We start from the raw sequence: 22,176 nt of genomic DNA on the forward strand, positions 1-22,176 counted from the left end.
TTGGGGCTGACAGGGTACTGGATCAGCCATGATAAAATGATGGAGCAGCCTTGATGGGCCAAATGGTCTAATTCTGCTCCTATATCTTATGGTTTTATGGTCTAAATTTATTATCCAAGTACATATATATTACCATATACTATAGTACCTTCAGATTCACTTTCTTCCAGATATTTACAGGAAAAAAAGAAATACAATATAATTTATGGAAATCTATGCAGAAACAAAGACTGACAAACAAGCAATGTGCAAAAGAAGATGAACTGCAAATTATAAAAAATAGAGAACAGGAGTTGTAAAGCATCCTTGGAAGTGAGTCTGTAGATCATAGAATCAGTTCGGAGGTGAGTGAAGTTATGTACACACTTTCAGGAGCATGATGGTTGAAGGGTAGTAACTGTTCCTGTATCTGGTGATTTGGGCTCTAAGGCTTGTCTAACTTCTGTCTGATGGTAGTAGTGAGAAGAGAGCATGGCCTGGATGGTGGGGTTGGGGGTATCTGATGGTGGATGCTACTTTATCATGGCAGCACTTCTTGTATGTGTACTGAGTTTTGGGGAGAGCTTTGCCTGTGATGGACTGGCCGAATCAAACACTTTCTGTAGTCTTCTTCTTTCCTGAGCATTGGTGTTTCCATACCAGGCCATGATTCAACCAGATACGATGCTCTCTACTGTGCATCTATAGAAGTTTGCCAAAGTTTTTAATGACTTGCCAAATCTATGCAAACTTCTAAAAAGGTAGATGCGCTATTGTGCCTCCTTTGTGATGGCACTTGCGTGCTGGTCCCACTACAGATCCGCTGAGATGTCAGTTCCAAGGAATATAAAGCAACTGACCCTCTGCATCTCATTTTCCCTAATGAGGACTGGTTTATGGACTTAAGTCTTCATCCTGTGGTTAATAATTAGCTCTTTGGCTTTGCTAATGTCGAGAGAGAGATTGTGGTTATGGCACCACTCAACCATATTTTTCACCTCCATCCAATATGCCAATTCATCACCACCTTTAATTCAGCTAAAAATGGTTAAAAACACTTAAATACAGCATTGGAGCTGAACTTAGCCACATATTCATAGGTATAAAATGGGTTGGGCAGGAGGCTAAGCATACAGACCTGTGTTGATGGTGATTGTGCAGGAGAAGTTGTTGCCAATCTGACTGGGGTCTGCCAGTGATGAAGGAACTGTTTGTCATCATCAGGAGGCTCATCAGGCAATATTGGTGTTAGCAGGGACATCATGTCCTTCATAACATTTTGCATTGAGTAGGAAGATCTTCAGAAGGCTGAGAGGAGGAGGATTCCACTTGCATCGCTCGATCCACCATGTACAGTACTGTGCACAAGTCTTAGCTACATATATATTGCTTGGGTGCCTAAGGCTTTTTCACAGGACTGCAGTAATTTTATGTATTGCACTGCACTGCTGCCATAAAAAAAGAATTTTATGACATATGTGAGTGATGATAAACTTTATTCTGATCTGGGTCTCTATTGTGGACTGAGAGTGGGAAGGGGACAGGGAGAGGGGAATCATGGTTTGGATGAGGGGAGGGAGTGGCAAGCTGCAGAGAGACCTTCTGTAATGATCAATAAACTAATTGTTTGGAATCAAATTACCTTGTCTAGTCTCTCAGGGCTGGGTGTGTCTGTACCCTCTCCACCACCCCACCCTGCCACTCCTTCGCTGACACCTGTCCCACACCCATCTCATGGCACACCATCCTCACCATTCCCAACACCCTTTACTCCCGCTAGATATACAAATTCGCTCCCCACTCCACGTGGACAAATACAGTACTGTGCAAAAGTCTTAGGCACCCTATACATATGTGCCTAAGATTCATGCACAGTATTGTAGGTGAGACAAACCAGTTTTTGACAAGGATGGATATTATAGCTTGTTGGCTCAGCGTTTTCAATCGGTCACGTTATCTCTGTTTCTCTGCCCATGGCTGCTACCTGACTTGCTGAACATTTCCAGTATCCTCAGAATTAATTTATTATTTGATTTTGCTTCATGAGATAAAATTGTGTAAATTGAAAAAGCTGGCGGAAATGCGCAGTAGTCATTTTATTATTTTTAATTAAAGGTACAGCATGGTCACAGGCCCTTCCAGCCCAATGAACCTGCGCCACCCATTTACACACATGTAACCAATTTACCTACTAACCCTGCACTTGAGAGGAAACTGGAGGCACACAGAGGAAGCCCCTGCAGGCACAGGAGGAATACACAAACTCCTTACAGACAGCGGCAGGAGTGGTGCAGGGTATTCCTACAGGCAGAGAGGGTTATGCTCTATGCTGCAGAGAATTAAAGAGAAATGTAAATCAAAGTCAATCAACACAGAAACTCAAAATTAGAAACTCAATATTCATAATTCAAGAAAAACCTGCAGGGTCTTAGAATTGACACAGATCCCACATGAAGAACAGAAACATTGAGTTCTTGCACTGCTGTGCAAGAGCTGCCTGTCCACAGATGGAAACAGGAGAAGTGCAGCTTTAGTTAGTAGCACCAACCATATTGAGAGTTAAACAGATGACATTCTCACACTTCTTGTTGGCAATTTTGCCCAATATAAAGTAGTTGCTCTTATTTGCCAGTAGAATTTATATTTAAAATGATAACTCTTCCAAGAATTTTGAGGGCATTATTAAACACTGGACATGGCAAATTTAAATTAAAACAATCACGCAGTATACAAATCTTGTATCAACATTTTTTCAAGTATGTTAGCTATAAGAATTCTCAGAGAGAAGGGTGGAACCTCTCATGCTTCATTGGAGTCATTGATTCTATTGTATTCCTTTGATCTACTGTGAATGCCCACAAAAGATGAATCTTTGGGTAGTATATGGTGACAAATAAATACTTTGATAATAAATTTACTTTGAACTTTAAGTTTGAATGAGTAGGTGGCTACCCTTCACTCAGATGGGCACACAGTGAAAATCCCACTGCTCCCAGAAAACGGAAACTACGGTAATACAAAGTTCAAAGTAAGTTTATTTTCAAAGTACACATATACACCATATACAACCCCGAGATTCATTTTCTTGCGGGCTGCTCAAATCTAATAACCATAATAGAATCTATAAAAGACTATACAAACAGTGTAGGCAATGAGTGTGCAAATGACAACAATAATTCAAATATAAACATAAACAGAAAAAATAAATAAATAATATGAAAAATATAAAATGCGAGTTCTTGAAAGTGAGTCCATAGTTGTAGGAAACAGTTCATTGATAGGGTGAGTGAAGTTGATGAAGTTATCTTCTGAGACTGAACATTGCATGGGGCTTTAGCAAGATATTGACTCTACATACTTTGCATTGCCCTGCCAAACATATCTTCCTCCCTTAGACTAAGAAAGAGACCCACTTTCTCCTCTATCTGTGTCACCAGCACAGACATGACCTGAAAACAGCAAAATGAACACCTTGCTTAACACACCATTTATTGACCCGAGTCACAGAAAGGTCTGCAAAGAGCAAATAAATTGGACCAGAGGCATGAGGTTGAATTCTTCTCCTTAGATTCTGCATGATATTGGATGGTAGAGATCACTGGTAAGTATTGGTGGTCAGAACCACATTGAACATCAAAACAACCAATCACATCTGACTGAAACTATTGCTACAATGCCATTCAGCTGCTGAATCTTCCAGAAAGCAATTGATGTCCGATTGCCAAACAAAACAAATAAACCTTCATCTGAATGCATTGCCACCTGCCAGAATAAAGAGGTTCTTTTACTGACTCCTGCATCTTGTTACTAACCCATAGAGTTTAGTAGAGTTACACTAAATTGACTTCAGAAACATCTGAATCAACATAATTGACCAACCAAAACAATGGATTTGGTAACCAATGCCAATTTAAACAATTGGAAAAGCTCACCAATGCCTCTACTTTCCAAGGAGGCTGAAGACAAAGCACGTCAATACTCTTGACATTCTACTGGTACGCAGTACAGAGCATCTTAACATGCTGCATCACTGTATCAAAGTCAAAGTACATTTATTATCAAAGTATGTATACTTCATACAACTTTGAGATTCACCTCCTTTCAGGCAGGCACAAAATAAAGAAACACAATCATACCCATTTAAAAAGACTGTCAAACACCCAATGTACAGAAAAATCAGATCATGCAAACAACAAAAGTAAGCAAAGAACTGAAGTTCACTAAATTGAGTCCACAGCCACGAAGGCAGTCATCACTACAGCCGATTCAGGAGCCCATTAGTTGCAGGCTACAGCTGCAGTTCAACACACAGGTGAGTGAATCTTGCAAAGCAGCATTCCCTCACCTCCTCAACACCCTGACCTTTTTAATCTGGCCTGACCTTGGATTAGACTGTCCAGACCTTGGGTTGTTCCTCGCTCCCAAATCAAGGTCCTGCCGCTTCTCTGTGCTCTTGGGCCCAGACCCTGCCACCTCTATTCAACCGGTATTCAAACTTTCCAATTTGCTCTGTGCTTAAATCAATCAAACCTCAGATTCTTCTACATTCTCGGGCCTGGGCATGGTATGAAAACTGCACTATGATGGATAGGAAGGCTCTGCAGCAGGTAGTCAAAGCTGCCCAACACAACACTGGCACCAGTCTACCCAAGAACATATATGCACAAAGATGCCAGAAAAGGGCAGGTAACATCATGAAGGATACCACCTACCTTGCTCATGGGCTGTTAGTCCCACTCCACCAGGGAGAAAACTACATAGCATCCTTGCCAGGAGCACCAAATTCTAAAACGGTTGCTTTCCACAAGCAGTAAGGCTGATCAACACCTCCACCCACCAACCCACCTCTCCACATACCCAACCACCACTAATTTATTATTTCCTATCAGTTACCTTATGTACAGACACTCTTGTGCCAAGTGTCACTTTATGAACATACAATTAACCTTTGTATACTGTATAAGCTATGTTATGCATTTACATTTACTGTGTGTTTTCAATAATGTTTTATTTATCTTATTGTGCTTTTTGTGCTGCATCAGTTCTGGAGTAACAATGATTTTGCTCTCATTTACACTTGTGTTCTGGAAATGGCATTTAAACAATCTTGAACATCAAGGCTTCAGTGATCTTTTGCAGCAGTTCATGTATTCTTTTACACAAACACAAATTCTACATCATGTAAGAGCACATTTAAAAGCACATCTATTCCAGTAACATTGAATAGTTTGGCTCCTGGGAGAGAATCAAGAAATTAAACCAACTCTGCACACCTGAAGATTTACCTTCAATTTATAACTGGATACTCACAAGCAGATTGTTTTGAGAGGATCAGTAGTTTCCGCCCAGATAGTTCAACAATTTGTGCTCATTTGACCGAAGCAACACAACAGATCATTAAATTTAACAATCACGTGATTGACACACAAAATGCTTATGGCACTCAGCAGGTCAGGCAGCATTTATGGGTGAGAATAAAATGTTTAGAGGAGTAACACCTCATAGTCTGCTTGGATAGCCTCTAACCTGACTACATTAACTTTGATTTCTCAAACTTCCTCTAATTTTTCCCCTTTTTCCTTCTCTCTGTTTTATTTCCCATTCTGGCTCCCCTCTTCATCTGTCATGTCAGTCCATGGCCTCCACTACTGCCATTATGAGGTGAAAATCAGGTTAGAGAGCCATACATATTCTGCCTCCGCCTTGATGACATGAACATTGATTTCTCCAACTTCAGGACATTTCGTCTCTCTTCCTCCTTCTCTCATTTTCCATTCCTCATTCTGGTTCCCTTCTCTTCTCACCTGTCCTTCACCTCCCCCATTGTGCCCTTTCTCCTTCCCTTTCTTCCATGGTCCATTCTCTTCTCCTCTAAGATTTCCTCTTCTTCATCCCTTTACCGTTTACCTTTTCTAAAAATTATCTCCCAGCTTCTCTCCTCATCCACCCACCTGGTTTCACCTAAAGCCTCTCAGCTTTACTCTTTCCTCCCCACTCCACCACTGTCCTCTTATTCTGGCTTCTTCCCCTTCTTTTTCAGTGTTGATGAGGGCTCTTGTTCTTGGTAACCCATTGCTGGAGAGATGAAGTTGCAGAGATATATATGAAGTCTCAAATCAAACCAATTCCCCTGGCAATACTACATTTAATTTAAATCTGGTTTAAATATTAAAATCTGGTCAACCCAGGTCCTACAATCAGTTTGTACAGCTAATTGCATGCACACACCATTTTATCTTAGATTAAGTTCATTCAGTCACACTGAGACCCCCTCCAGTCAATAACTGATTACACTGCTCCACTGCACTGATTAACAAGAAATTTTACATTCTGGCTTATGCAAACACAAGTGCATTTCACCATAACCAAACCACTGTAAGACTCTAGCACATTCCAGGGATGTCTCATGACTGCAGCCCATGTAAACCTTCATGCCAATAATTAAAGAAGGATTTCTTAACAAAATTCTGAAATTCTATGTTCTGAGATACAGCAAGTGATAACTAGGAAGATGGTGCAAATGTTTCAGTTTTGAAATACATCAGTCATTATAAAGAGAAGGCAACAGGCACAGCTTTAATTGTGGTGGCATCATCTGTGTGCAATTGCCCTCACTGAAAGACTCACCGATATCAGTTTCTTTGTGATTCTTGATAAATTCAGCCAATTCAAAATTGCCTGCTATTATCGCCACCTGAAAAAAAAATGCAAAGTCAGCATGACTGACAGACAAGGAGAAAGCTGAGCAATGAATTGCCTTTTAAAATCACTGACAGTTTCCATTAGAAACTCTGAAACATCTACTCTGTATCATATGTGGCAATATATCATTCTGCAGAATCTAATGCACTCTCAGCAGATCTTCACTACACTTCAAATTTAAGCCATACATTGAGATAAAATAATATGCGAGATATAATCAGAATGTACAGAAAGATAGCAAAGTTTCAATTTAATTCATTACTGTGCTGAATCAACATCAATAAAATCCTGTCACCATTTTTCATAACAAAGCAATTAGAAGTAATTAATTCTGATGTGACATTTTTATTGAGCATTTGCAACCCGGTAATGTTTCAGAAGGATGTACTGCCATGATATATTCTACAATAAATATTGGCGAGCAACTCTCCTACCTAGTCAGAAAATCCATAACCCTTCATATTCACTGGCTGCCTTTAATTTCCTTTACACATTTGAAATATGCCTTGAAGGAGGCTGACTGTGAATAACCCTCAATCTATTGAGAATAATCACTGTGATTGATATTCAATTTCCAGAGCCCGAGAGAATTATTGTTAAACTCAGCTTTCTAACGCAGTGTCATGACCAGAGGGTCAGAGTTGTTGGTGATAAAGTTAAATTTTGCTTTGCTCAGATTTTAGTTGTAAGCAAGAACCAGACCCTATTTCTTTATGTAAATTGCAAGCAGCAATCAGTTTAAAGGTAGAGGCATAAATTTGCAAAGTGAAGAAACCAGAAAAACTCTTGTCTGCATTAGCCAAACACAAGACAAACACAAGTTCTGTCACTTAGCACATCAAACATGGATACAGGTTAGGATGCTTTTGTGCTCCAAGAGTCATCCCTCACAGCATTAACTGTGGATGTTTGGGATCTCAGTCGCCAGAGGTTTTAAGACCATCTGTGTGAGTTACTTTGTCCCAGCAAAGATATCCAGAAAAATCACATGCAGAAGAGGTCATCCAGTAGAAAAATAGTATTAATATTGGGAGCATTGGGGACTGTTAGGAATGGCAAGGAGACTGGAAGAATGATCCAGTTACAGAAAGAAGAATGAGATTTCATTCCTCAACCTTGTGTTCCTACAATGGATGACTCGTTCATGCGCAACTCCTTATGTTCTTCTAGTTATAAGAATTGTATTTGTGCTTGTAAATCTTTTGTAACTTGTAAATCTTATAAATTAGAAATCTTGTGTTAGTGTTAAATGTGTGTTAATAACTATTGTCTAAATTTAAATATATATCATAAAAAATAAACTCTGTTTAAACTATTGAATTAGCTTGTAAGTATTTCTTACTTGGGAGGGAGGGGTCCCACAAGCAATGCATCTTCGTAGCTAAAGCCTCACTGCAGAGAAGGCAGGGAAGTAAGTTTCACCAATAATATTCTAAACCTTTCATATCCCAAGTACTAGTCCAACTGCCTTTTTCAAATTGTCATGGTAACTGCCTCAACCACTTTGGCTGTTCATTCCATTTACCTTCTGTAAACAAAAGTTGCCTCTCAAGTCCCTATTAAATCTTTCTCCTCCCACCTTAAAGCTTTGCCCTTTAGGTTTTTGATTCCCCACCCCTGAGAAAAAGACTGAGTACCTTGACCCAGTCTATGACCCTCAAATTTGAATACACCTCATCTTCTTCTTCATTCCCCAAGTCATAAAATAAACATCAACTGCTCATTATTTCAAGGAAGCTTGCTGTGTGTAAATTTGATGCTCTGTTTCTTAGGCAACAATTGAAATGGTATACCATTGGTTAGAAATCAGTCTAGGACTTCTCAAAATCAGAAAAGATCTATCTGAATGTACAGCTGGTCACCCAGGAGCAATGGAGAAACAATACATGCTTAGGTGAGGGGAAATGTCTCAGATCTGAAACATGAAGAGTTTCTCTTTCCACATACGTTGCCTGTACTCTTGAGTGTTACGAGCATTTTGTAATTATTTCAGCTTTCTAGGACCTCTCAGTTTTCATATTTTTATTCAAATGTGTAGGATTTTTCCTCCTGAAGTGAAAGATGCATCAATTCTGTATCTCTTTCTAGTCATGCTTTCTGATGACCATTATTGACTGTCATGTTGCCTTCTGTTAAAAAAGCTGTTGAGCAAACATTAGTTGGATGCGTTGCCAGGAAATGCTGTCAGATAAGGAATATCCTCCCAATGAAAACAGCACTAAGATAGCATAAAATACCAAAGTTCAAAAAAAAATTATAGCGGTCTGTATATGTTACCATATACTACCTTCAGATTAATTTGCTTGAAGGCATTAACAGGAAAGAAAAAGAATACAATAGTGTAGCTCTTAGTGCAATACTATTACGGCTCAGAGTGTTGGAGTTCAGAGTTAAACTCCGATACTGTCTTTAAGAAGTTTGTGCATCCTTCCTGTACAATATTTATTTCCAGGTGATCTATTTTCCTCCCACAGCCCAAAAATGTATCAGTTAGTAGGTTAATTGATCATTATAAATTATCCTGTGATTAGGCTGGTGCTGGTGTGTTGCTGGGCAATGTAGCTCATTGGGCCATGAGGGACTGTTCCACACTTGCACTCGAAATTAAATAAATAATTTATTAAAAACTGTACATAAACACATAAAAACAGACAATCAAAAGAAGAGAAACTGTACAAATAAAAAAATGAGAAGGATTTGTAAAAAGTCCTTAAAGTTGAGACTGTAAGTCGTGGAATCATTTCAGTGTTGAGATGTTTCAAGTTATCCACATTGGTTAAGGAGACTGTTTGGTTTAGGGTAAGAATTGTTTCTGAACCTGGTGGAGTGGGACCTAAGACGATTGTACCTCCTGCTCAATGGTAGTAGTGAGAAAAGGGCATGGCCCAGATGGTGGTGGTCTTTGATAATGGCTGTGGCAGCACTCCATGAATACAACAGGACTCTTTATCCCATGCTCCTTTAAACTCAATGGAGCCCTTTTCCCCATGATATTTTTAAATTTTCTTATACAACTGTGTAAAACATTCAACAACAGTGAAGTAAAAGTGCACAATGGAGGAATATTCATTACATGACCTGCTGACTACCACCAACAGGTTGCATTACTATGAATTTCCAGCATCTGCAGAACCTTAGTGTTTGTAACGAATTGTGGGGAAGAGAGAAGTATGGACCAAATGTTCCTCAGTTGAAAGAAGCAAAAGGAATTTGTCAACAGCCTTTTCACTGACTAGAAATCAGCCTTATTGGATCCTATAAAGATCAATAATCAATCTATTGGTTCCCAAGGAGATCAGTATTCAGCCTATTGGGTCCCACAGGGATCAACATTCAGTCTTTTAGGTCCACAGAGATCAATACTCAGTCTATTGGGTCCAACAGAGATCAATACTCAGTCTATCGGGTCCAACGGAGATCAATATTCAGTCTATTGGGTCCAAAGAAGATCAATATTCAGTCTATTGGGTTCACAAAGATCAATATTCAGTCTATTGGGTCCAATGGAGATCAATATTGAGTCTATTGGGTCCAACGGAGATCAATATTCAGTCTATTAGGTCCAAAGCAGATCAATATTCAGTCTATTGGGTTCACAAAGATCAATATTCAGTCTATTGGGTCCAACAGAGATCAATATTCAGTCTATTGGGTTCACAAAGATCAATATTCAGTCTATTGGGTCCAACGGAGATCAATATTCAGTCTATTGGGTCCAACGGAGATCAACATTCAGTCTATTGGGTCCAACGGAGATCAATATTCAATCTTTTCGGTCCCACAGAGATGAACATTCAGTCTATTAGGTTCCATGGAGATCAATATTCAGTCTTTTAGGCCTGACTGAGATCAATATTTAGTCTATTGGGTTTGACACTGATCAATGTTCAGTATACTAGGTTCCACGGAGATCAATATTCAGTCTATTGGGTTCCACAGAGATCAATGTTAACTCAGTTGGGTCCCACAGAGATCAATTGTCTTCTGTAATGTATATTAATGATTCAGACCTACTTCTAGGGGATATGATAAGGAGGTCTGCCAGTTATATTTTGATTGGCAGTGTTCCTCGGAAGCACCTTGGCGACTTTAGTTTGCCAACAGTGCCGCACAGATTGAAGCCACTGAGCTGGAGATGGTTGCTTTGAACATTTGTGTGGTAGTATCCCAGGGTGTAATTTTATGCCTCATTATCTCTTGAGTTTTCAATTGCTTTCTGACGACAATATCCCACGTAGGCTCTTTCATTGTACTTCTTGAGCAAAAAGTCTATAATCAGTCAATGCCAGAAAGGCAACAATGAGTTGACACTTGGCACACGAGTTGCTGAAGAAGAAATGCAAAATAATGCCACAATAACTGGAGTTCAATTGTGAATCAACTGTTTATTAGAGATGGTGTTCAATTTAAATGGGTCATTACTTGGGGCTATTCATTGCCACAGAAACTGCAGAGCTTTGTCTCATTACTTTTGTGGGTCCATGCTGAGTATATTGGTTGCTGCATTTCCTGATAATGCACCAATGGCTACACTTTAAAGGGTTTTCCTATAGCCTGAGGATATGAGGGCTGCTATGTGAACATAAGTGAATGAAAATTTCTTCAGAATTCAAAGGTTCATTCAGGAATCACCATAGCTACAGTAATAAGACACATTAAACCAACATTCAAATACAGGATCTAAAAGCTACTCTATTATAACAGGAGACTCCTGGAGTGATAACTCACAGAAAAGGCCCATCAGTCCACTGAGTTTGCACTTCAAAGTAAACTTATTATCAGAGTACATACTGTATATGTCACCATATACTACCCTGAGATTCATTTCCTTGCAGGTCTTCACGGTAGAACAAAAAAATACAACAGAATCACTGAAAAACTGCACAGAAACCCGAGAAAGTCTGCTGATTCTGGAAGTCCAAAGCAAAACACACAGAATGCTGGAGGAATGCAGCAAGTCAGGCAGCATCAGTGGAAAACAGTGAACAGTCCACATTTCGGGTCGAGACCCTTCTTCAGGACTGAGAATGGAGTGGAAAGATGCCTGAATAAAAAGGTGGGAGGAGGGGAAAAGACTAGCTGGAAGGTGATAGATGAAGCCAGGTGTGTAAGAAACATCAAGGGCTGGAGTAGGAAGATTCTGATAGGAGAGGAGAGTAGACCATAGGAAAAAGCGAACAAGGAAAGGACCCGGGTGAAGTAACAGGCCGATGTGAAGAAGTAAAAGGTCAGAGTGGGAAATTGGGGGTGGGTGGAAGGAGAAATCGACATTCATGCCACCAGTTTGGTGGGTAACCAGATAGATGATAAGGAATCAATATTCATGCTATCAGTTTGGAGAGTACCCAGATGGAAGATAAGGTGTTGCTCCTCCACCCTGAGGGTGGCCTCAACTTGGCACAAGAGGAGGCCATGGATCGACACGTCAGAACAAGAATAGGAATCGGAATTAAAATATTTAGCCACAAGGTACTCCTACATTGGCAAACAACCAATGTGCAAAAGAAGACAATCTGTGTAAATATAAAATAAATAAATATATACATACATCCAGTATGCACATAACTGAGAACATGAATTGTAGAGTCCTTGAAAGTGAGTCCATAGGTTGTGGAATTCAACTGTCCTTTTACACTGTTCCTACATTAATCCCATTTGATTTACACATAGATTTTGCAAAGCTTTTCAGAGTGACAGAAAGACCTTGCAAACTTTCACACTCATTCAGTAGTCAAGCTAACTCAGAGAGTAATACGACACAGCATTTTCAGAGATGAAGCAGTAAATTCACCAGCATTACAACAGTGCTGATGTGCACTCATCTACCTTAAGACCACCAAGATATAGGGGCAGAATTGGGCCATTTGACCATCCAGTCTGCTCCACCATTTCATTATGGCTGATCCAATTTTCCTCTCAGCACCAATATCCCTTCATGCCCTAACCAATCAAGAATCTATCAACCTCTGCCTTAAACATTCATAAAGACTTGGTCTCCACAGCTGCCTGTGGTAAAGAATTCCACAGATTCACCACACTCTGGCTGAAGAAATACATCCTCACTTCCTTCCTAAAAGGATTCACGTCACGGCTATGTCCTCTGGTCTTAAGATGTTATACTCTCCCACCATTAGAAGCATTCTCTCTACATCCACTCTATCTAAGTCTTTCACCATTTCAATGAGGTCACCCCTCATTCTTCTGAATTACAGTGAATACAGGCTCAGAACCATCAAACACTCTCCATATTACAAGTCATTCAATCCTAGAATCATTTTCGTAAACCTTCTTTGAATCTTCTCCAGTTTCAGCACATACTTTCTAACTTAAGGGGATAGAGGAAAGGAGATAGGGAATGGTAAAGGGGAGGAAGCTTTACCAGAAATCTGTGGAATCAATGTTCATGCCATCAAGTTGGAGGCTACCCATATGGAATGTAAGTTGTTGTTCCTCCAACTTGAGTGTGGCCTCATCACAACTGTGGAGGGGGCCATGGATAGATATGGAAGTGGAATTAAAATGGGTGGCCACTGGGAGATCCCGGTTTTTTTGGAGGTGCTCGGTGAAGCGGTCTCCCATTTCTTCTATCTAAGTGCATGACCATACCACTTACCAATATTGTATTCCATCTGCCATTTCTTTCCCCAATCTCCTAACCTTCCTAATCCTTTTGTATCCTCTCTAGTTCCTCAAAACTACATGCCCTTCCACCTATCTTCATATCATCTGCAAATTTTGCAACAAAGCCATCAATTCCATCATCCAAATTATTTACATGTAACATAAAAAGAATCGGTCCTAACACCGACCCTTGTGGAACATCACTAGTCACTGGCAGGCAACCAGAAAAGGCTCCCTTTATTCCCACTCTTTGCCTCTTACCAATCAGTCACTGCTTTATCCATGCTAGAATCTTTCCTGTAACTCCATGGGCTTGTAGCTTGTTAAGGAGCCTAATGTATGGCCCCTTGTCAAAGGCCTTCTGAAAATCTAAGTAAACGACATCAACAGATTTTGCTTTGTCTATTCTGCTTGTTATTTCTTCAAAGAATTACAACAGGTTTGTCAGGCAGATTTTTCCTTGTGAAAATCATGCTGACTGTGGTCTATTACCGCACCAGTATTAATTCACACTGATTCATAGTTCTGGTTAACTTCTACAGACTGATAGAATAATGTTATACATTCTCAAATATACATAGAACATTACCGCACAGTACTGGCCCTTCGGCCCATAATGTTGTGCTGACCTTTTCACCTACTCTTAAATCCAATCTAACCCTACCTCCCACATAGCCCTCCACTTTTCTATCATCCATGTATCTGTCTAAGAGTTTCTTAAACGTCCCTAATATATATTGTTATGTCCGCAGCCCCCTCCTTTCTGAGAATTGCAAGAGCACTAGTTGGGGGGGGGGGGGGGGCGTCAGTAGACCCAGGAAGTGGGAGAGAGAGAGACGTGCCGAATACCGCGTTCCACTGAGATGCAAAATAAGGCAACATTGACTATTGTCTCATGGAGACCACGTGTAAAGCCCTCGGGAAAAGTGGGCTGGTTGAGAGAGAGATTGCATCATCCCAACCTGATTGCCACCTGCGACCCCATGAGGAAGTATAAAGGAGGGTCTGGGGGGGACAACCCCTTCAGACGCACCAAGAAGACACGATAGCGATCCCGTTGTAGCAGGAAGCCATTTTGAAAGAAGCCACGTGCGTTAGATTCTGGGCCTGGAATCTGTGGCTGGCATCACGGAAAACCGCTTTTAGCTAACAACGGGGAAGCCGCTCTCCCCTGATTCAACGGATTTGTTTCATAAAGACCCGGGCAAGTTTTTCTTTTCTCACCAATCTCTCTCTCTCTCTCTCTCTCTCTCTCTCCAACAAGTGAAAACCCAGCGCCCCCCCTCCCCCACCGAAAGCCAGAAGCCTGCAGGAATTTGAGTGACTTTTATATTTCCATCGGACACTAATTTATCCCCTAGACAAACGATCGAGCTGTTTCTTATTGATGGTTATTATTAGACCAACGCTTTTAGGTTAAGTAGTGACTACATATATTTGAGTGTTTGTATTAATCTTACGTTTGTGCCCCTTTCATAAATAAAGACTTTTAAAAATAGTACCATCAGACTTCAACGGACCTCTCTATCTTTGCTGGTAAGTGATCCCGTTACGGGATCACATAACAATATGCTACTACCATCACCCCTGGCAAGGATCTTCATGCACCCACCACTCTTTGTGTAAAAAACCTGCCTCTAACATCCTCCCTACAGTTTTCTACAACTAGTTTAAAATTATGCCATCTCGTATTTGCTATTCCTGCCCTGAAAAAAATGTCTTGGCTGTCCACTGAATCTATGCTTCTATGATCTTGTACAGCTCTATCAAATCACCTCTCATCCTCCTACTGTCCAAAGAGAAAAGACCTAGCTCACTCAACCTCAGTTGTGGGTGGTTAATAATGTTCTACCTCAATACAATGTGTAATGATCTGATGTACATGAACAGAGTTCAAAGTAAATTTATTATCAAGTATGTGTATGTCACCATATATGCCCTGAGATTCATTTTCTTGCAGGCATTCTCAGTAGAATAAAGAAATACAACAGAATGCAAGCAAAGCTTTCTCATTGTATTTTGAAATATATGATGATAATAAACCAATTGTGTACCTTGATCAGTTTGTATTTCCTCAGATTATTGACAGCAGAAAAATGTTCCCCATTTCAGAGAAAGCTAAAACTAGAGGATATCGATTAGGATAAAAGGCAAAAGATTCAAAGGGAAATCAGAAGTGGTGCGCTGAATGTCCTTTTTCCGTGTTGTATGAATCAATAAGTCTTTGAATCAGACTGAAGATTACCATTCAAATTCCTTATTAGGATTCTGACAAACAAACCAACGTCCATCATCAAGGACCCGCACCATCCAAGCTGTGCTCTATTCTCCCTACTGACATTGGGAAGGAGGTACAGGAACCTTAATTTCCACACCACCAGGTTTAGGAAGTTATTACCCTTCAGACACCAGGCTCTTGACCAGTGTGGATAACTTCACTCACCACAACTCTGAACTGATTCCACAACGTATGGGCGTATTTTCAAGGAATCTGCAATTCATGTTCTTAGTATTAATTCTTTGCTATTATAATTATTTGTTTTTCTTTATTTGTTCAATTATTTTCTTTTACACATTGATTTTGCCAATCTTTGTGTTTAGTTTTTCATTGATTCGATTGTATTTCTTTGTTCAAATGTGAATATCTGCAAGAAAATAAATCTCAGAGTAGTATATGGTGGCATATGCATACCTTGATAATAAATTTACTTTGAACTTTTGAACAAATTGTATTCAGAATCCTGCATTTCTTGTTTGTACAGATTTCAATATTTATGTTTCCAACGGAACTATACAAATATACCAATTTCTGCATCTTGCTTTGATCTGGCATACACCCCTCTCCCAACTGGTGAGTATCTGGATGCACCACAATGTGGTGCTGATGTTAATACCTGCCAACTGACCAGTTCCCCAATCCCCCAACTACTGCAATTCGACAGATGATATGAATTTTGAACTTCCCCTCCTCCACACTGTATGATGGGGAAGAATCATACTGTTTTTTTTTGTCTAGCACCGAAGTCTCCCTGCTGGAGATGAGAAAGAGTTGTTTACCTGAAATGGAGTCTGGCTGTTGTAATTCTTCACTTCTTTGTTTGTTCCACGAAACAATAGAACTCGTGCACAGCTTTCCTAGAAATTGGAAGAAATAAAAAAGGGTCACCCAAAAAGCTCAACTGTGCAAAGACTCTGGTTTTAGCAGTCTTTTTTATAGTAGTGGTGGTATACACCCTGTATACCGTTTCAGACTACTCATTGGGATTGCTAATCTCTACATTAACATCGAACATTACAGTACAGGCCCTTGTTATGCAGACATTTCATCCTATTGCAAAATCAATCTAATCCTTCACTCCTATATTGCCCTCCATTTTTGTATCTACCATGTGCCAATCAGGGCCACTTCCCAAGAACAGAAGCAGCAGCAGGTCGCAGCAGCGAATAAGAACTTTGACCAGCAACCACTCAGCATTTGGGATTGATTAGCAAGAGCAAATTAAAGAAAGGCAGGGGCAAACACAACAGTCATCTATGCAGCTGCCCTGAGTGGACCTAGAGTGGTGATCCAGAGGCTTTAGCTCTTCGAGGCTTCAATCAGAGAAGGCAAAGTGAAATAAAAGCAGTTTTTTTTCTTGTCTTCTTTATATCTGCTTAGCTAGGACAGCAGAGATGCCAGTGAGGATGGTGAAATGCTATATTGCAGGGGTACCTCCATGTCCCTGACAACTACAAATACATCCAGCTTCAGCTACTAACAAACCGCATTCAGGAGTTGAAGCCTGAATTGGATGAACAATCATTCAGAAGGCTGAGAGGGTAATAGAAAGGACATATAGAGAGGTAGTTACACCCAAGGTGCAGAACACAGGAAACTGGGTGACAGTCAGGAGGGGGAAAAGGTTAAGGAGCCAGTACAGAATACCCCTGTGTCCATATCCCCCTCAACAACAGATGATGATGATGATAATAACAACTTTATTGGCCCCAAGTGGGAAATTATTTACTATCACTTTGAATGCTGTTGGGGGGACGACGTAACAGAGGAAAGTCACAGTGGCTTTTTTGACAATGAGCCTGCCTCTATGACGCAGAAGGGAAGTGGGGGAGAAGACGTATAATGTGGTGATAGGGGATTTCGTAAATTAGGGGAGTGGACATGAGGTTCTGTGGGAGAGAACAAGATTCCTGGATAGTATGTCCCCTTCTGAATGCAAGGGTCTAGGATATCCTGGATCAAGTCCTCACCATTTTTTAAGGGGGAGGATGAACAGCCAGAAGTCATGGTCCATGAATGTACCAATGACGTGGGTAGGACAAGGACAAGTAAGGTTCTGCAAAGGGAGTTCTGGAAGTTAGCTGCTAAGTTAAAGGGCAGGACCTCCAGGGTTTGATCTCAGAATTGCTACCTGTGTCACGTGTCAGTGAGGTCAGAACTAGGAAGATTATACAGTTTAATATCTGGCTAAACAGTTGGTGTAGGATGGACGGCATAAGATTTTTGGATCATTGGGCTCTCTTCCAGGGAAGGTGGGACATACAAAAAGAATAGCTTACATCTGAACTTCAGGGGAACTAATATTCTAGTGGGAAGGTTTAATAGTGCTGCATGGTGGGGTTTAAACTAGAGTTGCAGGAGATGGGAACCAGTGCCAGAACAGTTAGTGGAATGGTTGTGGAGGCAAACCTCAGACAAACCTCAGACAAACTTGGGAATCAAAAGATTGAGCATGGTGTGACTAGTGTCCTGAGCTGTGTATATTTCAATGCAAGAAGTATTGGCAGAAGGGCGGATAATAGTGCTGAAGAGGATGTAGCTGGTTAACAAACAGAGGCAATGTGTAGTGAGGAGAGACTATTGATAGGGCAAAACTGCAGTCAACAGAATGAGTTGTAACATAAAATGTGGACAAAATTGAAAAGGGTGAAGGTGTTGTACTTGAGTACGTGCAGTATACCAATTAAGGTAGATGAACTTGCAGCACAGTTGCAGATTGGCAGGTATGATGTTGTAGGCATAACTGAATCATGGCTGAAAGATTAAAGCTGGGAGCTTAACGTCCAAGGATACACATTGTATCAAAAGGACAGGCAGGAAGTCAAAAGGGGCAGTGTTGTTCAGTTGGTAAAAGATGAAATCAAATCATTAGAAGGAGATGACATAGGGCCAGAAGGTGTTGAATCATTATGGGTAGAGCTGAGAAACTGCAAGGGTACAAAGACCCTGATGGGAGTTGTATACAGACACCCAACTAGCAGTAAGGCTTGGCCTACAAATTACAACAGGAGATAGAAAATATATGCCAAAAGGGCAATGTTACAATAGTCACGGGGGACTTCAATACGCAGGTAGACTGGGAATATCAGGTTGGTGCTGGAATACAGGAGGGGGAATTTCTAGAGAGTCTACGAGATGGCTTTTTAGAGCAGCTTGTAGTTGAGTCCACTAGAGGATTAGATATTTTGTATTGAGTGTTTTGCAATGAACCAGAATTGACTAGAAATCTTAAGGTAAAAGAACCCTTAGGGGAAGTGATCATAATATGATTGAATTCACCCGGAAATTTAAGGAGAATCTGAATTCAGAGTATTAGAGTGGAGGAAAGGGAATTACAGAGGCATGAGAGAGAAATTGACCATAATTGATTGGAAAAGAATACTGGCAGGGATGACAGAAGAGCAGCAATGGCTGGAATTCCTAGAACCAATTCAGAAGGCACAGGATGTATACATTGCAAAGAGAAACAAATATTCTAAAAGAAAGATGACACAACCATGGCTAACAAGAAGGATAGACAAAGAAGAATCAGTTGATGTTATGTACTTGGATTTTCAGAAGACCTTTAACAAGATGTTACACATAAGGCTGCTTAACAAGCTATGAGCCCATAGTACTACGGGAAAAATTCTAGCAAGTATAAAGCAGTGGTTGATTGACAGTCTGCAAAGAGTGGGAAGAAAGAGCCTTTTCTGACTGACTGCTAGTGACTAGTGGTGTTCCATAGGGTCTCTGTTGGGACCAATTTTTTAATGTTATTTGTCAATTGATTTAAATGATGGAATTGAAGGCTTTGTTGCAAAGTTTGCAGACAATATGAAGGTAGGTAGAGGCACAGGTAGTTTTGAGGAAGTAGAGGGGCTACAGAAGGACTTCGACAGATTAAGAGAATGGGCAAAGAAATGGCAGATGGAATACGGTGTCAAGAAGTATATGATCATATACTTTGGTAGAAGAAATGAAAGGATTGATTATTTTCTAAATGGAGAGAAAATACAAAAATCTGACATGCAGAGCGAGTTGGGAGTCCTTATGCAGGATTTCCTAAAGGTTAATTTGCAGATTGAGTCTGGGGTGTGGAAGGCAATGCAATGTTAGCACTTATTTCAAGAAGACTAAAATATAAAAGCGAGGATGTAATGTTGAGACTTTATAAAGCATTGGTGAGTTCACACTTGGAGAATTGTGAGCAGTTTTGGGCCCCTTATCTTAGAAAGGATGTGCTGAAATTGGAGAGGGTTCCAAAGAGATCTACGAAAATGATTCCAATATTGAATGGCTTGTTATATGATCAGAATTTGATGACTCTAGGCCTATATTCACTGGAATTCAGAAGAATGGGGGGGTGACCTCATTTAAATCTATCAAATGCTGAAAGGCCTTAATAGAGTGGATGTGGAGAGGATGCTTCCTATGTTGGAAGAGTCGAGGTCAAGAGGACACAGCCTGAGAAAAGACCATAAGAACAGAAGACCATAAGACATAGGAGCAGAAGTAAGCCATTTGGCCCATCGACTCTGCTCCACCATTCAATCATGAGCTGATCCAATTCTTCCAATCATCCCCACTCCCCTGCCTTCTCCCCATATCCTTTAATGCCCTGGCTAATCAAGAAGCTATCTATTTCAGCCTTAAATGCACCCAATGACTTGACTTCCACAGCTGCTGATGGCAACGAATTCCACAGATTTATCACCCTCTGACTAAAGTAATTTCTCAGCATCTCTGTTCCAAAAGGATGTTCTTCAATCCTGAAGTTGTGCCCTCATGTCCTAGACTCTCCTACCATAGGAAATAACTTTGCCATATCTAATCTGTTCAGGCCTTTTAACATTTGGAATATTTCTATGAGATCCCCCTCATTCTCCTGAGCTCCAGGAAATATAGCCCAAGAGCTGCCAGGATTTCCTCATATAGTAACCCTTTCATTCCTGGAATCATTCTCATGAATCTTCTCTGAATCCTCTCCAATGTCAGTATATCCTTTCTAAAATAAGGAACCCAAAACTGCACACAATACTCCAAGGGTGGTCTCACGAGTGCTTTATAGAGCCTCAATATCATGGTCCTGCTCTTATATTCTATACCTCTAGATATGAATGCCAACATTGCATTCACCTTCTTCACCACCAACTCAACTTGGAGGTTAACCTTTAGGGTATCCTGCACAAGGACTCCCAAGTCCCTTTCCATCTCTGTATTTTGAATTCTTTCCCCATCTAAATAATCTCCCCATCTGCCCATTTATTTCTTCCACCAAAGTGCATGACCGTACACTTTGCAACATTGTATTTCATTTGCCACTTCTTTGCCCATTCCGATAAACTATCTAAGTCTCTCTGCAGGCTCTCTGTTTCCTCAACACTACTTGCTCCTCCACCTATCTTTGTATCAATGGCAAATTTAGCCACAAGTCCATTAATCCTGTAGTCCAAATAATTGACGTATATCATAAAAAGTAGCGGTCCCAACACCGAGTCCTGTGGAATTTCACCGGTAACCGGCAGCCAACCAGAATAGGATCCATTTATTCCCAATCTCTGTTTTCTGTTGACCAGTCAATGCTCCACCCATACTAGTAACGCCCCTATTATTCCATGGGCTCTCATCTTGCTAAGCAGCATCATAAGTAGCACCTTGTCAAAGGCCGTCTGAAAATCCAAGTACACCACATCTACTGCATCTCCTTTGTCTACCCTTCTTGTAGCTTCCTCAAAAAATTGCAATAGGTTAGTCAGGCAGGATTTTCCTTTCAGGAAACTATGCTGGCTTTGACCTATTTTGTCATGTGCCTCCAGGTATTGCATAACTCATCCCTAACAATCGATTCCAACAACTTCCCAACCACTGGTGTCAGGCTAACAGGTCTATAGTTTCCTTTCTGCTGCCTCTCACCCTTCTTAAATAGCAGAACAACATTTGCAATTTTCCAGTCATCTGGTACCATAGAACATTACAGCACAGAAACAGGCCTTTTGACCCTTCTTGGCTGTGCCAAACCATTCTTCTACCTGGTCCCACTGACCTGCACCTGGGCCACATCCCTCCAAACCCCTCTCATCCATGTACCTGTCCAAGTTTTTCTTAAATATCGAAAGTAAGCCCACATTCACCACTTTATCTGGCAGCTCATTCCACACTCCCACCACTCTCTGCATGAAGAACCCCCCCCCCATGTTCCCTTTAAACTTTTACCCCTTCACCCTTAACCCATGACCTCTGGTTTTTTTTCTCCCCTAGCCTCAGTGGAAAAAGCCTGCTTGCATTCACTCTATCTATACCCATCATAATTTTATACATCTCTATCAAATCACCCCTCATTCTGCTACACTCCAGGGAATAAAGCCCTAACCTATTCAACCTTCCTCTGTAACTCAGTTTCTCAAGTCCCGACAACATCCTTATAAACCTTCTCTGCACTCTTTCAACCTTATTAATATCCTTCCTATAATTAGGTGACCAAAACTGCACACAATACTCCAAATTCGGTCTCACCAATGTCTTATACAACCTCACCATTACATTCCTATCCACCCTATCAACCCTATCCACCTGTGACGCCACTTTTAGGGAATTATGTATCTGTACTCCCAGAT

At 40.6% G+C, this 22,176-nt stretch overlaps 1 protein-coding gene across 3 annotated transcripts in view; it reads right to left on the bottom strand.

The window, feature by feature from the left end:
• shank2b (SH3 and multiple ankyrin repeat domains 2b) overlaps positions 1-22,176 on the bottom strand; it is a 1,221,224-nt gene that overhangs the window by 801,355 nt on the left and 397,693 nt on the right. For all 3 annotated transcript variants that reach the window (XM_059976077.1, XM_059976076.1, XM_059976075.1), the window contains 2 exons: positions 16,360-16,437; positions 6,607-6,673 (listed from right to left, as the gene is read on the bottom strand). In XM_059976077.1, coding sequence (XP_059832060.1) covers positions 6,607-6,673; positions 16,360-16,437 — 145 coding nt within the window. The remainder of the gene's footprint in view (positions 1-6,606; positions 6,674-16,359; positions 16,438-22,176) is intronic.

This window comes from Hypanus sabinus, chromosome 7, assembly GCF_030144855.1.
Source record: "Hypanus sabinus isolate sHypSab1 chromosome 7, sHypSab1.hap1, whole genome shotgun sequence".
NCBI lineage: Eukaryota > Metazoa > Chordata > Chondrichthyes > Myliobatiformes > Dasyatidae > Hypanus > Hypanus sabinus.